The 16,495-nt window shown below is 42.1% G+C and overlaps 1 protein-coding gene across 8 annotated transcripts in view; it reads left to right on the plus strand.

Annotated features, from left to right (window-relative positions):
- Positions 1–491: 491 nt before the first annotated feature.
- ankrd26 (ankyrin repeat domain containing 26) overlaps positions 492–16,495 on the plus strand; it is a 97,470-nt gene continuing 81,466 nt past the window's right edge. For 5 of the 8 annotated variants that reach the window (XR_004204796.1, XM_031801265.1, XM_031801266.1 and 2 more), the window contains exons 1-5: positions 2,021–2,223; positions 4,504–4,618; positions 13,541–13,714; positions 14,024–14,130; positions 15,802–15,939. Coding sequence is in view for 7 of the 8 variants with exons in the window: in XM_031801265.1 (XP_031657125.1) it covers positions 2,021–2,223; positions 4,504–4,618; positions 13,541–13,714; positions 14,024–14,130; positions 15,802–15,939 (737 nt within the window). In the remaining variant the exon portion in view is untranslated. Of the gene's footprint in view, positions 616–988; positions 1,465–1,908; positions 2,224–4,503; positions 4,619–13,540; positions 13,715–14,023; positions 14,131–15,801; positions 15,940–16,495 lie in introns of those variants that run through there. The other 3 variants (XM_020456164.2, XM_031801269.1, XM_031801264.1) reach the window with 3 other exon arrangements.

The raw sequence follows: 16,495 nt of genomic DNA on the forward strand, positions 1-16,495 counted from the left end.
GACCTAAATCCAGCGCGCTATCGACTGTGCCGCAATAGCATGCTCGAGCGGCAGAGTCGATATCCGCGTTTATAAACCCAGGGTCGACACAATATATTGTGGAAGGATTAAATAGTATGAATAAATTAATCCAAATCAAGTTTTTAATTAAAATATGTGAATCACTATTTCAATATGTTGGTAACCCGTTGTATAAAAGTGATAATGCCCTCGAAGCCGGTGTTTGGAGGATATATTGGCACGGTAAGAACACGGGCATTATCAACCAAACAGAAAGAAAGGCGGGATCTAGAAAGCCATCCGTGCCACTTTGTGGACGAGGACTCTCATTGTTAGGGCGGAGAGACACCTAAATGTTGTCAGTTTATCCATAATCTTTGGTGCTTCTGCTCATTTAGGCGGCACGATCTCGATAAACAGGCGCCTTGGTAGAGCATCTATCTGACATCACACACTCACGAATGCTCAACCAATCACCCGACGAGAAACTATGTCAAGAAACATGGGTATTCATGATTTTGTACAGTAGGTGGCGTTGTATGCAACTTTCAGTTGGCTGCGGTCCGCCAACCCGATCCCGAAGAAGAAGCAGCTGGCAGCAGGAGCGATCAACAGGTCATTTTGTTTCTATCAGCTTTCTAACTATCTAAATTAGACCTATTTTCTGCATGTACATTTTGTAGTAAAATGAATTATAGCTACCATGCGACAGCCAAGATAGCAGACTGCCCTGCGCGCTAACTAAATACACATTAGCTAACCAGAAACTGCCTAGCTAGCTACTCTAGACATAACGTTACATTTTTACAATCACTTCTCTGTCGGAACTAGCTAACGTTAGCTTGTTAATTGTAGGTTGTTTAGCTACCTTATTAGCGCAAAACAATAATGTAATTTAGTGATTTAGTTTGGGACCAACTACCGGATTAATCAAAAAAAAAATTGCTTTGCCTGTGCTGACTGTTACAAATTTAAAAGTCGCGGTTGCTTCACGTTTGGGAGGTGACTACGTTGGCTGCGATTACGGTTTACAAACACGTTAATGATAGTTTGCATCGTTAACTAGTGTAACTAGCCAGCTGAATTGCTTCTTTAGACTCCAGGAAAAAACATGCGAATCGGTTTTTACTTGATTTGAATATTTTATTATGGGTTAACTGTATGAATCGACTTGAAATGGCTAGATATGTAATATTTGCTCATATGAAATTAACAATAATATTAGAATTTGAACGTAACGTTATTTGTTTTTCTGATACTTGTTACTGATATTTGTGGGTAGCCGCCTTGGTAACAGACTGGATCAACGTTTCTTCCTGATTGTAATGACAGTGAGCGAGTGAGCCATCCAAAATAACATAGGTTCTAGTGAATTATCTTCCTGCAAGCCATGCTCTGTTAATATGGCTTAATGCCGGTTGAAACATGTTATATTAATATTGGTGTTTTGGCATTCTAGTCAAGGTAAGGACGGATCTATATACTTGATCTGTCAACGTGTGTGAGCGTGTGTAACTACAATCTTATAGCCAGCTGTTAGCTAACGTTAGCTAGCTAGCCTTGGTTATAGAATATATCAACTGTTGTTGTGCATTATGCCATTATCGTATTATTTTAGCAGTACATTATTTGTCATGGCCAATGTGTACTACGATCTCCTGTCAATCGTATGCAGCATACGAATAAGCATAATCTGAAGACTAATATGGTGACCTATTAATGATAACCCATGCACCAAAAATCGCCATGGCTTTTTAGCTGCTAATTGATCCGAAATGTACTGTAGCTATATACACAGTACGTTTGATGCGAGTTCCTCGTCTCAGTCTTTGCAACGGCGATGGTGCAGCAGCAACCTTCTCTCGACTTTGACATGACTTAATCCGATTTGCTGTGCTTTATTTTTAGGGATGGGAAAGACGCATGCTGTGGTGATCCTCCGGCGGCACCTCAGTGTCAGGTAGTGAAGGCCAAAGGCAATGCAGTCTGCTAACTGTCATCTGGGCATCCACCATATACAATGAAGAAGATATTCAACTTCACCAAGAAAAAGAAAGGATTCTCACCTAACACCTCAGACACTGGGAGTGTGCTGTCTGTGGGCTATGACTTGAAGGAGAAGGACCTTGGAAAGGTACACAAGGCTGCTTATGGGGGTGACTTGGCCAAACTGAAGCATCTGGCCAAGAAGAATGACATCAATCAGCTTGATAAGGAGAACAGGTATGAAAGATGAGACTATTGCCAGTTAGTAGCTGGTATTGCCACTGTTACTTTCTGAGGTCTGTACTTAGACAGTCCTTGTGTAATGTACTGTATGTGTGACAAGTGTTGGAGTATGACTTCTCCAGTCTCTACCAACCTGTGATAGACTACCGTTCTTTCCAGGGCAGGGGGTGCACTTGTGGATCAAGGTACTTTGCGCCACAGATACCGGATGAGGCTACTTAGACTACTTACTCATACTGCCACCCTATTTAGGTTGGCTAACTTTAGAAAACCCTTTCTGTCACTGTCCTTAAACTTTAGGATACTTCTATCCATGTCCCTGTGCTTGCAGCACAGTTTATCCTTTATATGCTATTTTTGACCTTTTAAAGGTAATGAACAGTCAAAATCATGTTTTTCATGAAATTGGATGATATTTGAATAAAACAATCAAAGTATGATGGCCAAAATATGAAAATGTACTGTTGCTTCTACATTGAGTGTGCAAAGCTGTCATCAAGGCAAAGGGTGGCTACTTTAAAGAATCCCAAATATAAAAACATCAAAAGTGAAGAGGCTACTCCGGGATGCTGGCCTTCTAGGCAGAGTTGCAAAGATAAAGCTGTATCTCAGACTGGCCAATAAAAATAACGTTGACAAACGGGCAAAAGAACATACACTGGACAGAGGAACTCTGCCTAGAAGGCCAGCATCCCGGAGTCGCCTCTTCACTGTTGATGTTGAGACTGGTGTTTTGCGGGTACTATTTAATGGCGCTTCTCAAACTAAACACTAACGTACTTGTCCTCTTGCTCAGTTGTGCACCGGGGTCTCCCACTCCTCTTTCTATTCTGGTTAGGGCCAGCTTGCGCTGTTCTGTGAAGGGAGGAGTACACAACGCTTTACGAGATCTTCAGTTTCTTTGCAATTTCTTGCATGGAATAGCTTTAATTTCTCAGAGCAAGAATAGAGTGACGTTTTTTGTCATTTTAATGGACTTTTTTGTGTGCGTTTCTTTCAAAAACAAGGACATTTCTAAGTGACCCCAAACTTTTGAACAGTTGTGTGTGTGTATGTGTGGTGTAGCCTAAGTGTAGCTACAAATCAAGCTGGAGTGATAATAACATTTAATAATGTGATAATAACATTTCGTGGCTTTTGCAGGGCTCCAAACTAACATTTTCCCCTACTTATTCAGTTGGTGGCACCAGCCCAAATTTTGGTGGCACACCAAAAAGTAAAAAATCTGCAGCGTTGCACAATATAATACATTTTAGTCATCTTATAAAGTCATTATAGTCATTCATAATGCTTTATTAAGAAGTGTAATAGACTTTTGAGATTTATTTATGTATTGAATATCATGTCCAAGCAGAAGTGCATGATTCAAAATTGTTTAATATGCAACCTAATCCAGTGATTGTCTTGGGTTGACAATTAGGCTGTTTTTATTTTATGTTTTTTGTTTTTTTTGTTAAATATATTTATTTTCCTTCATCTTTATGTGCACGAATAATATTTATAGGCCTAATTGGTGCTAATTCACCACTTTAGGAAGTGGAAACAACACATTAGCTAGATTGTTTACTCTAAATATAATACTCTTACTACTCTCTTTATGTAGTGTTGTTGTGTCTCTTGTTGAGATGTGATGAGATGTGTGTTTTGTCCTATATTTTTATTTTTAATCCCAGCCCCCGTCCACGCAGGAGACCTTTTGCCTTCTGGTAGGCTGTCATTGTAAATAATAATTTGTTCTTACTTGCAAAGTTTAATTAGAAAATTATAAACTGCTAGTAGCCATGTAATATCCTAAAAAAACTTTGCAATAAGACCTAGTACACTCGCGATTGCCGATGTGCAATTTCTTATTTGAAAGCCATATCAAATATCTCGATTGTAAATCAGTGTGGTTTGAGCTCAATATATTTATACCTACACAAAGCTGAGACCCTCCTTTTTAATATGGACTTTTAGTTGCTTCCAAAGTAGTTTTTCCCCCTGGAATTACATTTTGAAATGTTATGCAATCACGAGGGGGAGAGAGAGTGTGAGGGACAACGAAACAGGCATGCACAGTGGCAGGACAGACACTTTTATTACAGGAAACATAATGCACTTTACTGTTGAACAAATTCAAGGTTTTATCCTCTTAATAATAAGTTGTTTTGATTTGATGGGGACCAGGTAGAATGTGCAGCTCGCACCAGTGCAACCGGAAATTGTGATGCAATGACTTGAAATGGAGGGCCAAAGGACTGTTTGCCACTTATGTCACCCTTGTTCACATTTCAGAACAGCACTTCACATTGCCTGTGCCAATGGACATACAGACGTGGTCCAGTTCCTGGTTGAGAGCAAAGCCAAGCTCAACCTATGCGACAATCAAAACAGATCCCCGTTGATGAAGGTACTGTGTCCTATTTTTGCTTTGTCAGTGGGTGGAATTATCCATCATTTTCAAAAAGATTTGAGGATGGAATATGATAGTTGATTGGCCATCTCAATTTAGACATGTTGCTGAGATGATAGGCTTATGTGTAGCCTAATTCTTATGTATTACCTGTGAGTCTTCCATATACATTTACACCTGGGTGGTATTCATTAGGTCATACTGGGAAGTGAATCTTTCCTTTCAAGCACAATTTGATATGCATTTAGATACAGTGCGCTCAGAAAGTATTCACACCTGTTGACTTGTTCCACATTTGGTTTAATTTAAAATTGAGTCACTACAAAGATACAGGTGTCCTTCCTAACTCAGTTGCCGGAGAGGAAGGAAACCTCCCATGAATTTCACCATGAGGCCAATGGTAGCCTGGGGCGGCAGGGTAGCCTAGTGGTTAGAGCGTTGGACTAGTAACCGGAAGGTTGGAAGTTCAAAACCCCCGAGCTGACAAGGTACAAATCTGTCGTTCTGCCCCTGAACAGGCAGTTAACGCACTGTTCCTAGGCCGTCATTGAAAATAAGAATTTGTTCTTAACTGACTTGCCTAGTAAAATAAAGGTAAAAAAAAATAATAAAAAAATTGTGACTTTTTAAAACCGTTAGAGTTTAATGGCTGTGGTGGGAGAGAACTGAGGATGGATCAACAACATTATAGTTACTCCACAATGCTAACTAATTGACAGAGTGAAAAGAAGGAAGCCTGTACAGAATACAAATATTCCAAAACATGCATCCTGTTTGCAGCAAGGCAAATCCAATACAGCACATTAATGAGTACCGCTTTCCACATTTTCAAAGTGGTGGCAGCATAATTTTGTGCGTGTTCTTGTAATTGTTCAGGACTATAGAGTTTTTCAGGATAAAAAAGAAACGGAATGGAACTAAGCACAGGCAAAATCCTAGAGGAAAACCTGAATGTCTGCTTTCCAACAGACATTGGGAGATGAGTTCACCTTTCAGCAGGACAATAACCTAAAAAGCCAAGTCTACACTGGAGTTGCTTACCAAGAAGACAGTGAATGTTCCTGAGTGGCCGAGTTACAGTTATGACTTACATCAAATTTTATTTGTCACAAACACATATTTAGCAGATGTAATTGCAGGTGTAGTAAAATGCTTGTGTTCCGAGCTCCAAAAGTGCAGTAGTATCTAACACCACACAACAATACAGAAATTTAGATGTAAAATAATGGAATTTAGAAATATATAAATATTAGGGTGATCAATGTCAGAGTGGCATTGACTAAATACTGTAGAAAAGAATACGGTATATACAGTTGAAGTCGGAAGTTTGCATACACCTTAGCAAAATGCATTTAAACTCAGTTTTTCACAATTCCTGACATTTAATCGTAGTATCTTAGGTCAGTTAGGATCACCACTTTTATTTTAAGAATATGAAATGTCAGAATAATAGTAGAGATTTGAGCTTTTATTTCTTTCATCACATTCCCAGTGGGTCAGAAGTTTACTCAGTATTTGGTAGCATTGCCTTTAAATTGTTTAACTTGGGTCAAAAGTTTCGGGTAATCTTCCACACGCTTCCCACAATAACTTTAGTGAATTCTGGCCCATTCCTCCTGATATAGCTGGTGTAACTGAGTCAGGTTGTAGGCCTCCTTGCTCGCACACGCTTTTTCAGTTCTGCCCACACATTTTCTATAGGATTCAGGTCAGGGCTTTGTGATGGCCACTCCAATACCTTGACTTTGATGTCCTCAAGCCATTTTGCCACAACTGTGGAAGAATTGTATTTATTTATTTTTATTTCACCTTTATTTAACCAGGTAGGCAAGTTGAGAACAAGTTCAAGAATGCTTGGGGTCATTGTCCATTTGGAAGACCCATTTGTGACCAAGCTTTAACTTCCTGACTGATGTTGCTTCAATATATCCACATAATTTTCCTTCCTCATGACACCTTCTTTTTTTTGTGAAGTGCACCAGTCCCTCCTGCAGAAAAGCACCCCCACAATATGATGCTGCCACCCTCATGCTTCACGGTTGGGATGGTGTTCTTCGGCTTGCAAGCCTCCCCCTTTTCCCTCCAAACATAATGATGGCCATTATGGCCAAACAGTTCTATTTTTGTTTCATCAGACCAGAGGACATTCCTCAAAGTACCATCTTTGTCCCCATGTGCAGTTGCAAACTTTAGTCTGGCTTTTTTATGGCGGTTTTGGAGCAGTGGCTTCTTTGCTGAGCGACCTTTCAGGTTATGTTGATCTAGGACTCGTTTTACTGTGGATATAGATACTTTTGTACCTGTTTCCTCCAGCATCTTCACAAGGTTGTTTGCTGTTGTTCTGGGATTGATTTGCACTTTTCGCACTAAAGTACGTTCATCTCTAGGAGACAGACCCACTTGAATTGTGATACTTGTAACTTATTTTGTACATAATGTTTCTGCAACCGTAACTTACGGCAAAAAATAGCTTCTGGATATCAGAATAGCGATCACTCACCTCGGATTAGCCAAAGATTTTTTCTTCAACAAGCAGGACGCACAGGGCATTCTCCGAACACCCGACAAGGCCAACATCCCAGTTATTTGCAAGAGGAAGAGATGCAGGTACAGAACACACAGAGCGGGGTGCCTCGTTAGGACCCGCAGAAAGTGAGTGGGAAAGTTGCCATTACTGTCAATATTACTCGCCAACGTGCAATCATTGGACAATAAATCAGACGAGATACGATCATGAATATTCTACCAAAGGGACATCAACTGTAATATCTTATGTTTCATGGAATCGTGGCTGAATTATGACATGGATATTCAGCTAGTGGGATATTGTCTTACCGGAGTGTGCCATTCTATCTTGCCGGTGCAGAGGTAGGGCGGTCTGTGCATATTCATAAACAACGGCTGAGAGTAGAGGCTAGAGAGTTTTCAGCTTTACTTTTCGTGGCTGTTTAATTACCACCACAGATGGATGCTGGCACTAAGACCGCACTCAGTCAGTTGTTTAAGGAAATAAGAAAACAGGAAACCGCTCACCCAGAGGCTGCGCTCCTAGTGTCTGGAGACTTTTTAATGCAGGGAAACTTAAATCAGTTCTACCTCATTTCTTTCAACATGTTAATAAATGTGCAACCAGGGAACGAGAAATTCTAGGTCTCATGTACTCCACACACAGAGACGCGTACAAAGCTCTCCCTCGCCCTCCATTTGGTAAATCCGACCACAAATCTATCCTCCTGATTCCTGCTTACAAGCAACAATTAAAGTAGGACGCACCAGTGAGTCTATAAAAAAGTGGTCAGGTTAAGCAGATGCTAAACTGCAGGACTGTTTTTGGTATCACAGACTAGAACATGTTCCCGGATTCTTCCGTTGGCATTGAGGAGTACACCACATCAGTCACTGGCTTTATCAATAAGTGCATTGAGGACGTCGTCCCCACAGCGACTGTACGTACATACCAGAAGCCATGGACTACAGGCAACATTCGCACTGTGCTGAAGGGTAGAACTGCCGCTTTCAAGGTGCGGGACTCTAACCCGGAAGCTTATAAGAAATAGTGCTATGCCCTCTGACGAACCATCAAACAGGCAAAGCATCAATACAGGGCTACGATTGAATCGTACTACACAAGCTCCGACGCTCATCTTATGTGGCAGGGCTTGCTAACTATTACAGACTACAAAGGGAAGCACAGCCGTGAGCTGCCCAGTGACACGAGCCTACCAGATGAGCTAAATCACTTCTATGCTCTCTTCGAGGCAAGCAACATTGAGGCATGCATGAGAGCATCAGCTGTTCCGGAAGACTGTGTGATCATTCTCTTCGTAGCCGATGTGAGTAAGACTTTTTTAAAACAGGTCAACATACTCAAGGCTGCGGGGCCAGTTGGATTACCATGACATGTGCTCCGGGCATGTGCTGACCAACTGGCAGGTGTCTTCACTGACATTTGTGACCTGTCCCTGACAGAGACTAATACCAACATGTTTCAAGCAGACTACCATAGTCCCTGTGCCCACGAACACAACCTGCCTAAATGACTACAGACCCGTAGCACTCACGTCTATAGCCATGAAGTGTTTTGAAATGTGAGAGTGGTATTCATTGACAACAGCTCAGCGTTCAACACCATAGTACCCTCATAGCTCATCACCTAGCTAAGGATCCTGGGACTTAACACCTCCCTCTGCAACTGGATCCTGGACTTCCTGACGTGCCGCCCTCAGGTGGTAAGGGTAGGCAACTACACATCTACTACACTGATCCTCAACACTGAAGCCCCCCAGGGGTGCGTTTTCAGTCCCCTCCTGTACTCCCTGTTCACCCACGACTGCATGGCCAGGCACGACTCCAACACCATCATTAAGTTTGCCGACAACACAATGGTGGTAGGCCTAATCACCAACAATAATGAAACAGCCTACATGGAGGTGTTCAAGAATTTTGCAGTGTGGTGTCAGGACTATGACCTCTCCAACAACGTGAGCAAGACTAAAGAGCTTATTGTGGACTACAGGACAAGGGGGGCCAAGCACGCCCCCATTCACATCGATGGGTCGAGAGCTTAAAGTTCCTTGCCGTCCACATAACTAACAAACTATCATGGTCCAAACACACCAAGACAGTTGAAAAGGGCACGACAACTCCTATTCCACTTCAAGAGACTATGATCTGGCATGGGTCCCCAGATCCTCAAAAAGTATCTTATCTTACAAAAAAACTATCAATCTTAACATAATCACTAGTTAACTACACATGGTTGATATTACTAGTTTAACTAGCTTGTCCTGCGTTGCATATAATCAATGCGGTGCCTGAAACTGTGTCACTTCTATTGCGTTCAGTGTAAGCAGAGTCAGGGTATATGCAGCAGTTTGGGTCGCCTAGCTCATTGCGAACTGTGTGAAGACCATTTCTTCTTAACAAAGACCGTAATTAATTTGCAAGATTTTTACATAATTATGATATAACATTGAAGGTTGTGCAATGTAACAGCAATATTTAGACTTAGGGTTACCACCTGTTCGATAGAATACGGAACGGCTCCGTATTTCACTGAAAGAATGAACATTTTGTTTTCTAAATGATAGTTTCCGGATATGACCATATTAATTACCTAAGGCTCGTATTTCTGTGTTTATTATAATTAAGTCTATGATTTGATATTTAATAGAGCAGTCTGACTGAGCAGTGGTAGGCAGCAGCAGGCTCGTAAGCATTCATTCAAACTGCACTTTCCTCCGTTTGCCAGCAGCTTTACGCAATGCTTGAAGCACAGCGCTGTTTGACATCAAGCCTATCAACTCCAGAGATTAGGCTGGCAATACTAGAGTGCTTATACGAACATCCAATAGTCAAAGGTATATGAAATACAAATGGTATAGAGAGAAATAGTCCTATAATTACTATAATAACTATCATTTATCTTCTTACCTGGGAATATTGAAGACTCATGTTAAAAGGAACCACCAGCTTTCATATGTTCTCATGTTCTGAGCAAGGAACTTAAACGTTAGCTTTCTTACATGCAAATATTGCACTTTTACTTTCTTCTCCAACACTTTGTTTTTGCATTATTTAAACCAAATTGAACATGTTTCATTATTTATTTAAGACAAATATGAATCTATTGAATGTATTATATTAAGTTATAATAAGTGTTCATTGAGTATTGTTGTAATTGTCATTAATTACAAATATACATATATATATATATATATATATATAAACAAAAATAGACCGATTTAACCAGAATCTGCTTTTTTTGGTCCTCCAATAATCGGCATCAGCGTTGAAAAATCGTTATCGGTAGACCTCTAGTTGACAGTACATGTTAGAGCAAAAACCAAGCCATATTGTTGAAGGAATTGTCCGTAGCGCTCAGACAGGATTGTGTTGAGGCACATTGTGTTGAGGCACAGATCTGGGGAAGGGTACCAAAAAATATCTGGAGCATTGAAGGCTCTCAAGATCACTGTGGCCTCCATCATTCTTAAATGGAAGATGTTTGAAACAACCAAGACTCTTCTTAGAGCTGGCCGCCTGGTCAAACTGCGCAATCAGGGGAGAGGGAGGTGACCAAGAACACGTTGGTCACTCTGACAAAGCTCTAGAGTTCTTCTGTGGAGATGGGAGAACCTTCCAGAAGGACAACCATCTCTGCAGCACTTCACTAATCAGGCCTTTATGGTAGAGTTGCCAGACGGAAGCCACTCCTCAGTAAAAGGCACATGACAGCCCGTTGGGAGTTTGCCAAAAGGCACCTAAAGACTCTCAGACCATGAGAAACAAGTTTCTCTGGTTTGATGAAACCGAGATTGAACTCTTTGGCCTGAATTCCAAGCATCAAGTCTGGAGGAGACCTGTCACCATCCCTACTGTGAAGCATGGTGGTGGCAGCATCATTCTGTGGGAATGTACACTACCGTTCAAAAGTTTGAGGTCACTTAGAAATGTTCTTGTTCTTGAAAGAGAAACACATTTTTTTGACCATGAAAATAACATGAACGCGATCAGACATACGGTGGAGACTTTGCTAATGTTGTAATTGACTTGTTGCTGGAAACTGCATTTTTAATGGAATATCTACGTAGGCGTGAAGAGGCCCATTTATCAGCAACCATCACACCTGTGTTCCAAAGGCACGTTGGGTTAGCTAATCCAAATTGATCATTTTACCCACAAAGCACCAGTCTCAATGTCAACAGTGAAGAGGCGACTCCGGGATGCTGGCCTCCTAGGCAGATTTGCAAAGAAAAAGCCATATCTCAGACTGGCCAATAAAAGATTAAGATGGGCATAAGAACACAGACACATGACAGAGGAACATCCCTGAGTCGCTTCTTCACTCTTCACTGTTGACATTGAGACTGGTGTTTTACGTGTACTATTTAATGGAGCTACCAGTTGAGGACTTGTGAGGCATCTGTTTCTCAAACTAGACACTCTAATATACTTGTACTCTTGTTCAGTTGTGCACTGGGGCCTCCCACGCCTCTTTCTATTCTGGTTAGGGCCAGTTTGCTCTGTAACACAGCGTTATGAGGTTTTCAGTTTCTTGGCAATTTCTTGCATGGAATAGCCTTAATTTCTCAGAACAGGAATAGACTAATGAGTTTCAGAACAAAGGTCTTTGTTTCTGGCCATTTTGAGCCTGTAATCGAACCCACAAATGCTGATGCTCAACTAGTCTAAAGAAGGCCAGTTTTATTGCTGCTTTAATCAGGACAAAGGTTTTCAGCTGTGCTAACATAATTGCAAAAGGGTTTTCTAACGATCTATTAGCCTATCAAAATGATACATTTGGATTAACTAACACAACGTGCCATTGGAACACAGGAGTGATGGTGGCTGATAATGGGCCTCTGTACGCCCATGTAGATATTCCATAAAAAAATCTGCTGTTTCCAGCTACAATAGTCATTTACAGCATTAGCAATGTCTACACTGTATTTCTGATCAATTTGATGTTATTTTAATGGACAAAAAAGGGAGGTGGTCAGAGACATGACCGTGTGGTGCCAGGACAACAACCTTTCCCTCAACGTGATCAAGATAAAGGAGATGATTGTGGACTACAGGAAAAGGAGGCCCGTGCACGCCCCCATTCTCATTGACAGGGCTGTAGTAGAGCAGATTGAGAGCTTCAAGTTCCTTAGGGTCCACATCACCAGCAAACTATCATGGTCCAAGCACACCAAGACAGTCGTGAGAGGGCACAAAACCTATTCGCCCTCAGGAGACTGAAAAGATTTGGCATGGGTTCTCAGATCCTCAAAAGGTGCACCAGCTGCACCATCGAGAGCATCCTGGTTGCATCACTGCCTGCTATGGCACCTGCTTGGCCTCTGACCTCAAGGCACTACAGAGGGTAGTGTGTACTGCCCAGTACATCACTGGGGCCAAGCTTCCTGCCATCCAGGACCTCTATACCAGACGGTGTCGGAGGAAGGTCCTAAAATTTGCCAAAGACTCCAGCCACCCTAGTCTCTGCTACTGCACGGCAAGCGGCACCGGAGTGCCAAGTCTAGGTCCGAGAGGTTTCTAAAAGGCTTCTGCCCCCAAGCCATAAGACTCCTGAACAGTTAAGCAAATGGCTACCTAGACTACCCCCCCCCCCCCCTTTACGCTGCCGCTACTCTCTGTTATTATCTATGCGTATATCTATGTATCTTCCTAAATTGTGAAGTGTTCTAGCCTTTATGGACGTTGTTTTTTGAACAGTAACAGTTTCAACATTTTTACATGCTGTATTAGTGTATTAGCCTAACACTCATGCTACAAAGAAGTTAACATGATGCAGCCCAGACTCCCATTGCAAGCTAGCAATGATTAAGTGGAGCAGGCACGGTGCTTACTATAATAAAGGGTCGGCTGAGCTGATAGACAGGCGTGATCTGTGAGACACATTTGACTGAAGTAACAAATTCTAGTACCGAACAGTTTTTAATATCCTGGTATCAAAAAAGTACCAACGTTTCGGTATACTGAGCAGCACTATTTGTTAGGCAATTTGTTTGTCAATTTATTTATAATTAGATACATGCAGCTTCTCTTCTGTCCTTACTTGATGCTCTACAATACTGATAAAGCCTTGCTCACCAGAATGTCATATCCATAGAGCGAATGCATCATCAACAATATAGTTAACATCTGTAAAGTGTTCTCTTTAATTTCTGCTTCCCTCGAAGAGTGGTAGTGGCAGCTGCAATTTGATAAATTAGTATCACTATAATCTTCAACTTGTCCATCTACCTTTACATTTAGCAAAACTCTTGCATTGGCAAACGTTGTAGATTGTTGCAGATAGAAATGTCATGAATGGAACTGATGTGATTCCTAATTCTATATGTCAGAGTGATGTTTTTTGTGCATAACATATTTCTATCTTAATGTTCCTCTCCTCCGTACCCCTGGCAGGCAGTGCAGTGCCAGCAGGAACGCTGCGTGGCCACGCTGCTGGAGCATGATGCCGAACCTAATCTGGTGGACATCAACGGCAACACGGCCCTGCACCTGGCCTCCTGCATACCTGCCTTCTCCACCGCTATGCTGCTGCTGGAGCACGAGGCCAATGTCAACGCCCAGAACAAGGTGAGCCGTGGGTCCATAAGTGACAATATGGTGGTAATATGGGTGGCTTACACCAACCCAATCCTACAGATGAGTCAATTTGTTGCTCACAGATCCTCTAGCACCACTCAGGACTGTCACTGCTCAGGCACTGGTCCGAGAGAGAGATCTTAACAAGGCCCCAGATTGCTGAAGAGTAATCCTGACTCATAGGTTGATAGAGAAAGAGGATGAAGCTGAGGGTAGGAGAGCTGTTACTGTGGTACAAACATGACTAAGCTATGTGGATCTACAAGATATTTGACAATGAATGTTTGGATGATCTTGCAGGAGGGATACTCCCCTCTGACTATGGCAGTGAAGGAGAATCATGCCGAGATGGCCGAGTTCCTCCTCAAGGAGGGGGCCGACGTCAACACTAAGGACCAGGGACACAGGTGGGTTTGTGTGATGCTTTTAAAGATCAAATCCATTTTCCTGAGATGGAGAGATCTGGTTGAATAGTAAACAAATAAATTATATCAAAGAAATGCATTATTTGACCCATTTTTAAAAACACAACCACAATGTGGATACAATGCATTTAAGCATTTGTCGAGGATGACCCAAAGAAGTTAAATGTAAAAGTAGGTGGACACCTGCTCGTCGAACATCTCATCTCATTCGATGGGGTTGATGTTAGGGCTTTGTGCAGGCCAGTCAAGTTCTTCCACACTGATCTCAACAAACCATTTCTGTATGGACCTCTCTTGTGAACGAAAGGGGGCATCCTGAAGCAGGAAAGGGCCTTCCCCAAACTGTTGCCAAAGAGTTGTAAGCACAGATTTGTCTAGAATGTCATTGTATGCTGTAGCGTTAAGATTCGCCTTCACTGGCACTATGAAAAACAGCCCCAGACCATTATTCCTCCTCCACCAAACTTTACTGTTGGCATTATGCATTTGGGCAGGTAGCTTTCTCCTAACATCCGCCAAACCAAGATTTGTCTGTCGGACTGCCAGATGGTGATGCGTGATTCATCACTCCAGAAAACGCGTTTCCACTGCTCCAATGGTGGTGAGCTACACTCCTCCAGCCGAGGCTTGGCATTGCCCATGGTGATCGTATGCATGGAAACCAATTTCATCAAGTTTTCGACAAACAGTTATTGTGCTTACATAGCTTCCAGAGGCAGTTTGGAACTCAGTAGTGAGTGTTGCAGCCCGAGGACAGACAATTTCTAAAAGCTACGCGCTTCTGCATTCGGCAGTCCTGTTCTGTGAGCTTGTGTGGCCTACCACTTCGTGGCTTAGCGGTTGTTGCTCCTAGACCTTTCCACTTCACAATAACACTTACAGCTGACTGGGGCAGCACTAACGAGGCAGAAATTTGACAAACTGACTTGTTGGAAAGGTAATGTACAATGACGGTGCCACGTTGAAAGTCAGAGCTCTTCAGTAAGGCCATTCTACTGCCAATGTTTCTCTATGGAGATTGCATGGCTGTGTGCTCGATTTTAAAGACTTGTCAGCAAGCTAAATACATTTGGCCAAACTTCAAACATGTTACACATTCACAGCTAAAAGCTAAATTGCAGTAAAAGTCACAGCCAAAATAATTTAACTGCAAAACATAACACATTTGTATAGTCCTCCAGATGACAATGGTTGCTGTCCTTGGGAATAGATGGCAGAACTAGCCAGCCAGCATCATTCACTGTCCAATCCGTTTTGGTTGCAACGACTTGCAAGTAGCCTGGCTCCGCCTTGCCTTGCACATTGCCTTGCCTTGCACTTGCACATTTTGTCATTGTCTCAAATATGTCTCAAATAATTGAACATAAAAACACTAAATATAATAACATTTGCTAGCTCTTAACAGCCCAGCGAGGCTGCCCCCTAGGGCACCATGGCAACTCTTCCTTCTTTCTTCCCTGCCTTGATGTAATCTGTGGTCTGACACACATTATTAGGTGACGGCAAGGGTTCCATTACTTAGCTTTTGTCATATCTGTGATTAGGTTACTTCAAGAAAGGGAATGGAATTTTGGAATGCTTGATTCTGATATTGGAGAATGCACAGACCGATATGTGCACGTTTATTCAACCTTCATCTTATGCTACCTTTAGGTCCCCATTGATGATCGCTGCTTGCAATGGACAAATCAGTATGGTGCGGCTACTCCTGCAGTACGACGCAGACATCACCTTAAAGGACAATAATGGATGGTCGTCCGATGACTATGCTGTGATGAATGGACACCACGCGTAAGTACTCAAACTGTCAATTCCTTAGACATGGAATCATGTAGTAACCAAAAAAGTCTTAAACAAATCAAAATATATTTTATATTTGAGATTCTAAAAAGTAGCCACCCTTTGCCTTGATGACAGCTTTGCACACTCTTGGCATTTACCTGGCATTTAACTTCAACAGTCTTGAAGTTCCCACATATGCTGAGCACTTGTTGGCTGCTTTTCCTTCACTCCGTGGTCCCACTCATCCCAAACCATCACAATTGAGTTAAGGTCGGGTGATTGTAGAGGCCAGGTCATCTGATCCATCACTCTCCTTGGTCAAATAGCCCTTACACAGCCTGGAGGTGTGTTGGTTCATTGTCCTGTTGAAAAACAAAAGATAGTCCCACTAAGCGCAAACCAGATGGGATGGTGTATCGCTGCAGAATTCTGTGTTAGCCGTGCTGGTTAAGTGTGCCTTGAATAAAAAAAAAAATTCACAGACCGTGTTACCAGCAAAGCACCATCACACCACCTCCTCCATGCTTCACGGTGGGAACCACACATGCAGAAATCATACATTCAC

The sequence above is a fragment of the Oncorhynchus kisutch genome, linkage group LG22 (assembly GCF_002021735.2).
Source record: "Oncorhynchus kisutch isolate 150728-3 linkage group LG22, Okis_V2, whole genome shotgun sequence".
Classification (NCBI taxonomy): Eukaryota; Metazoa; Chordata; class Actinopteri; order Salmoniformes; family Salmonidae; genus Oncorhynchus; species Oncorhynchus kisutch.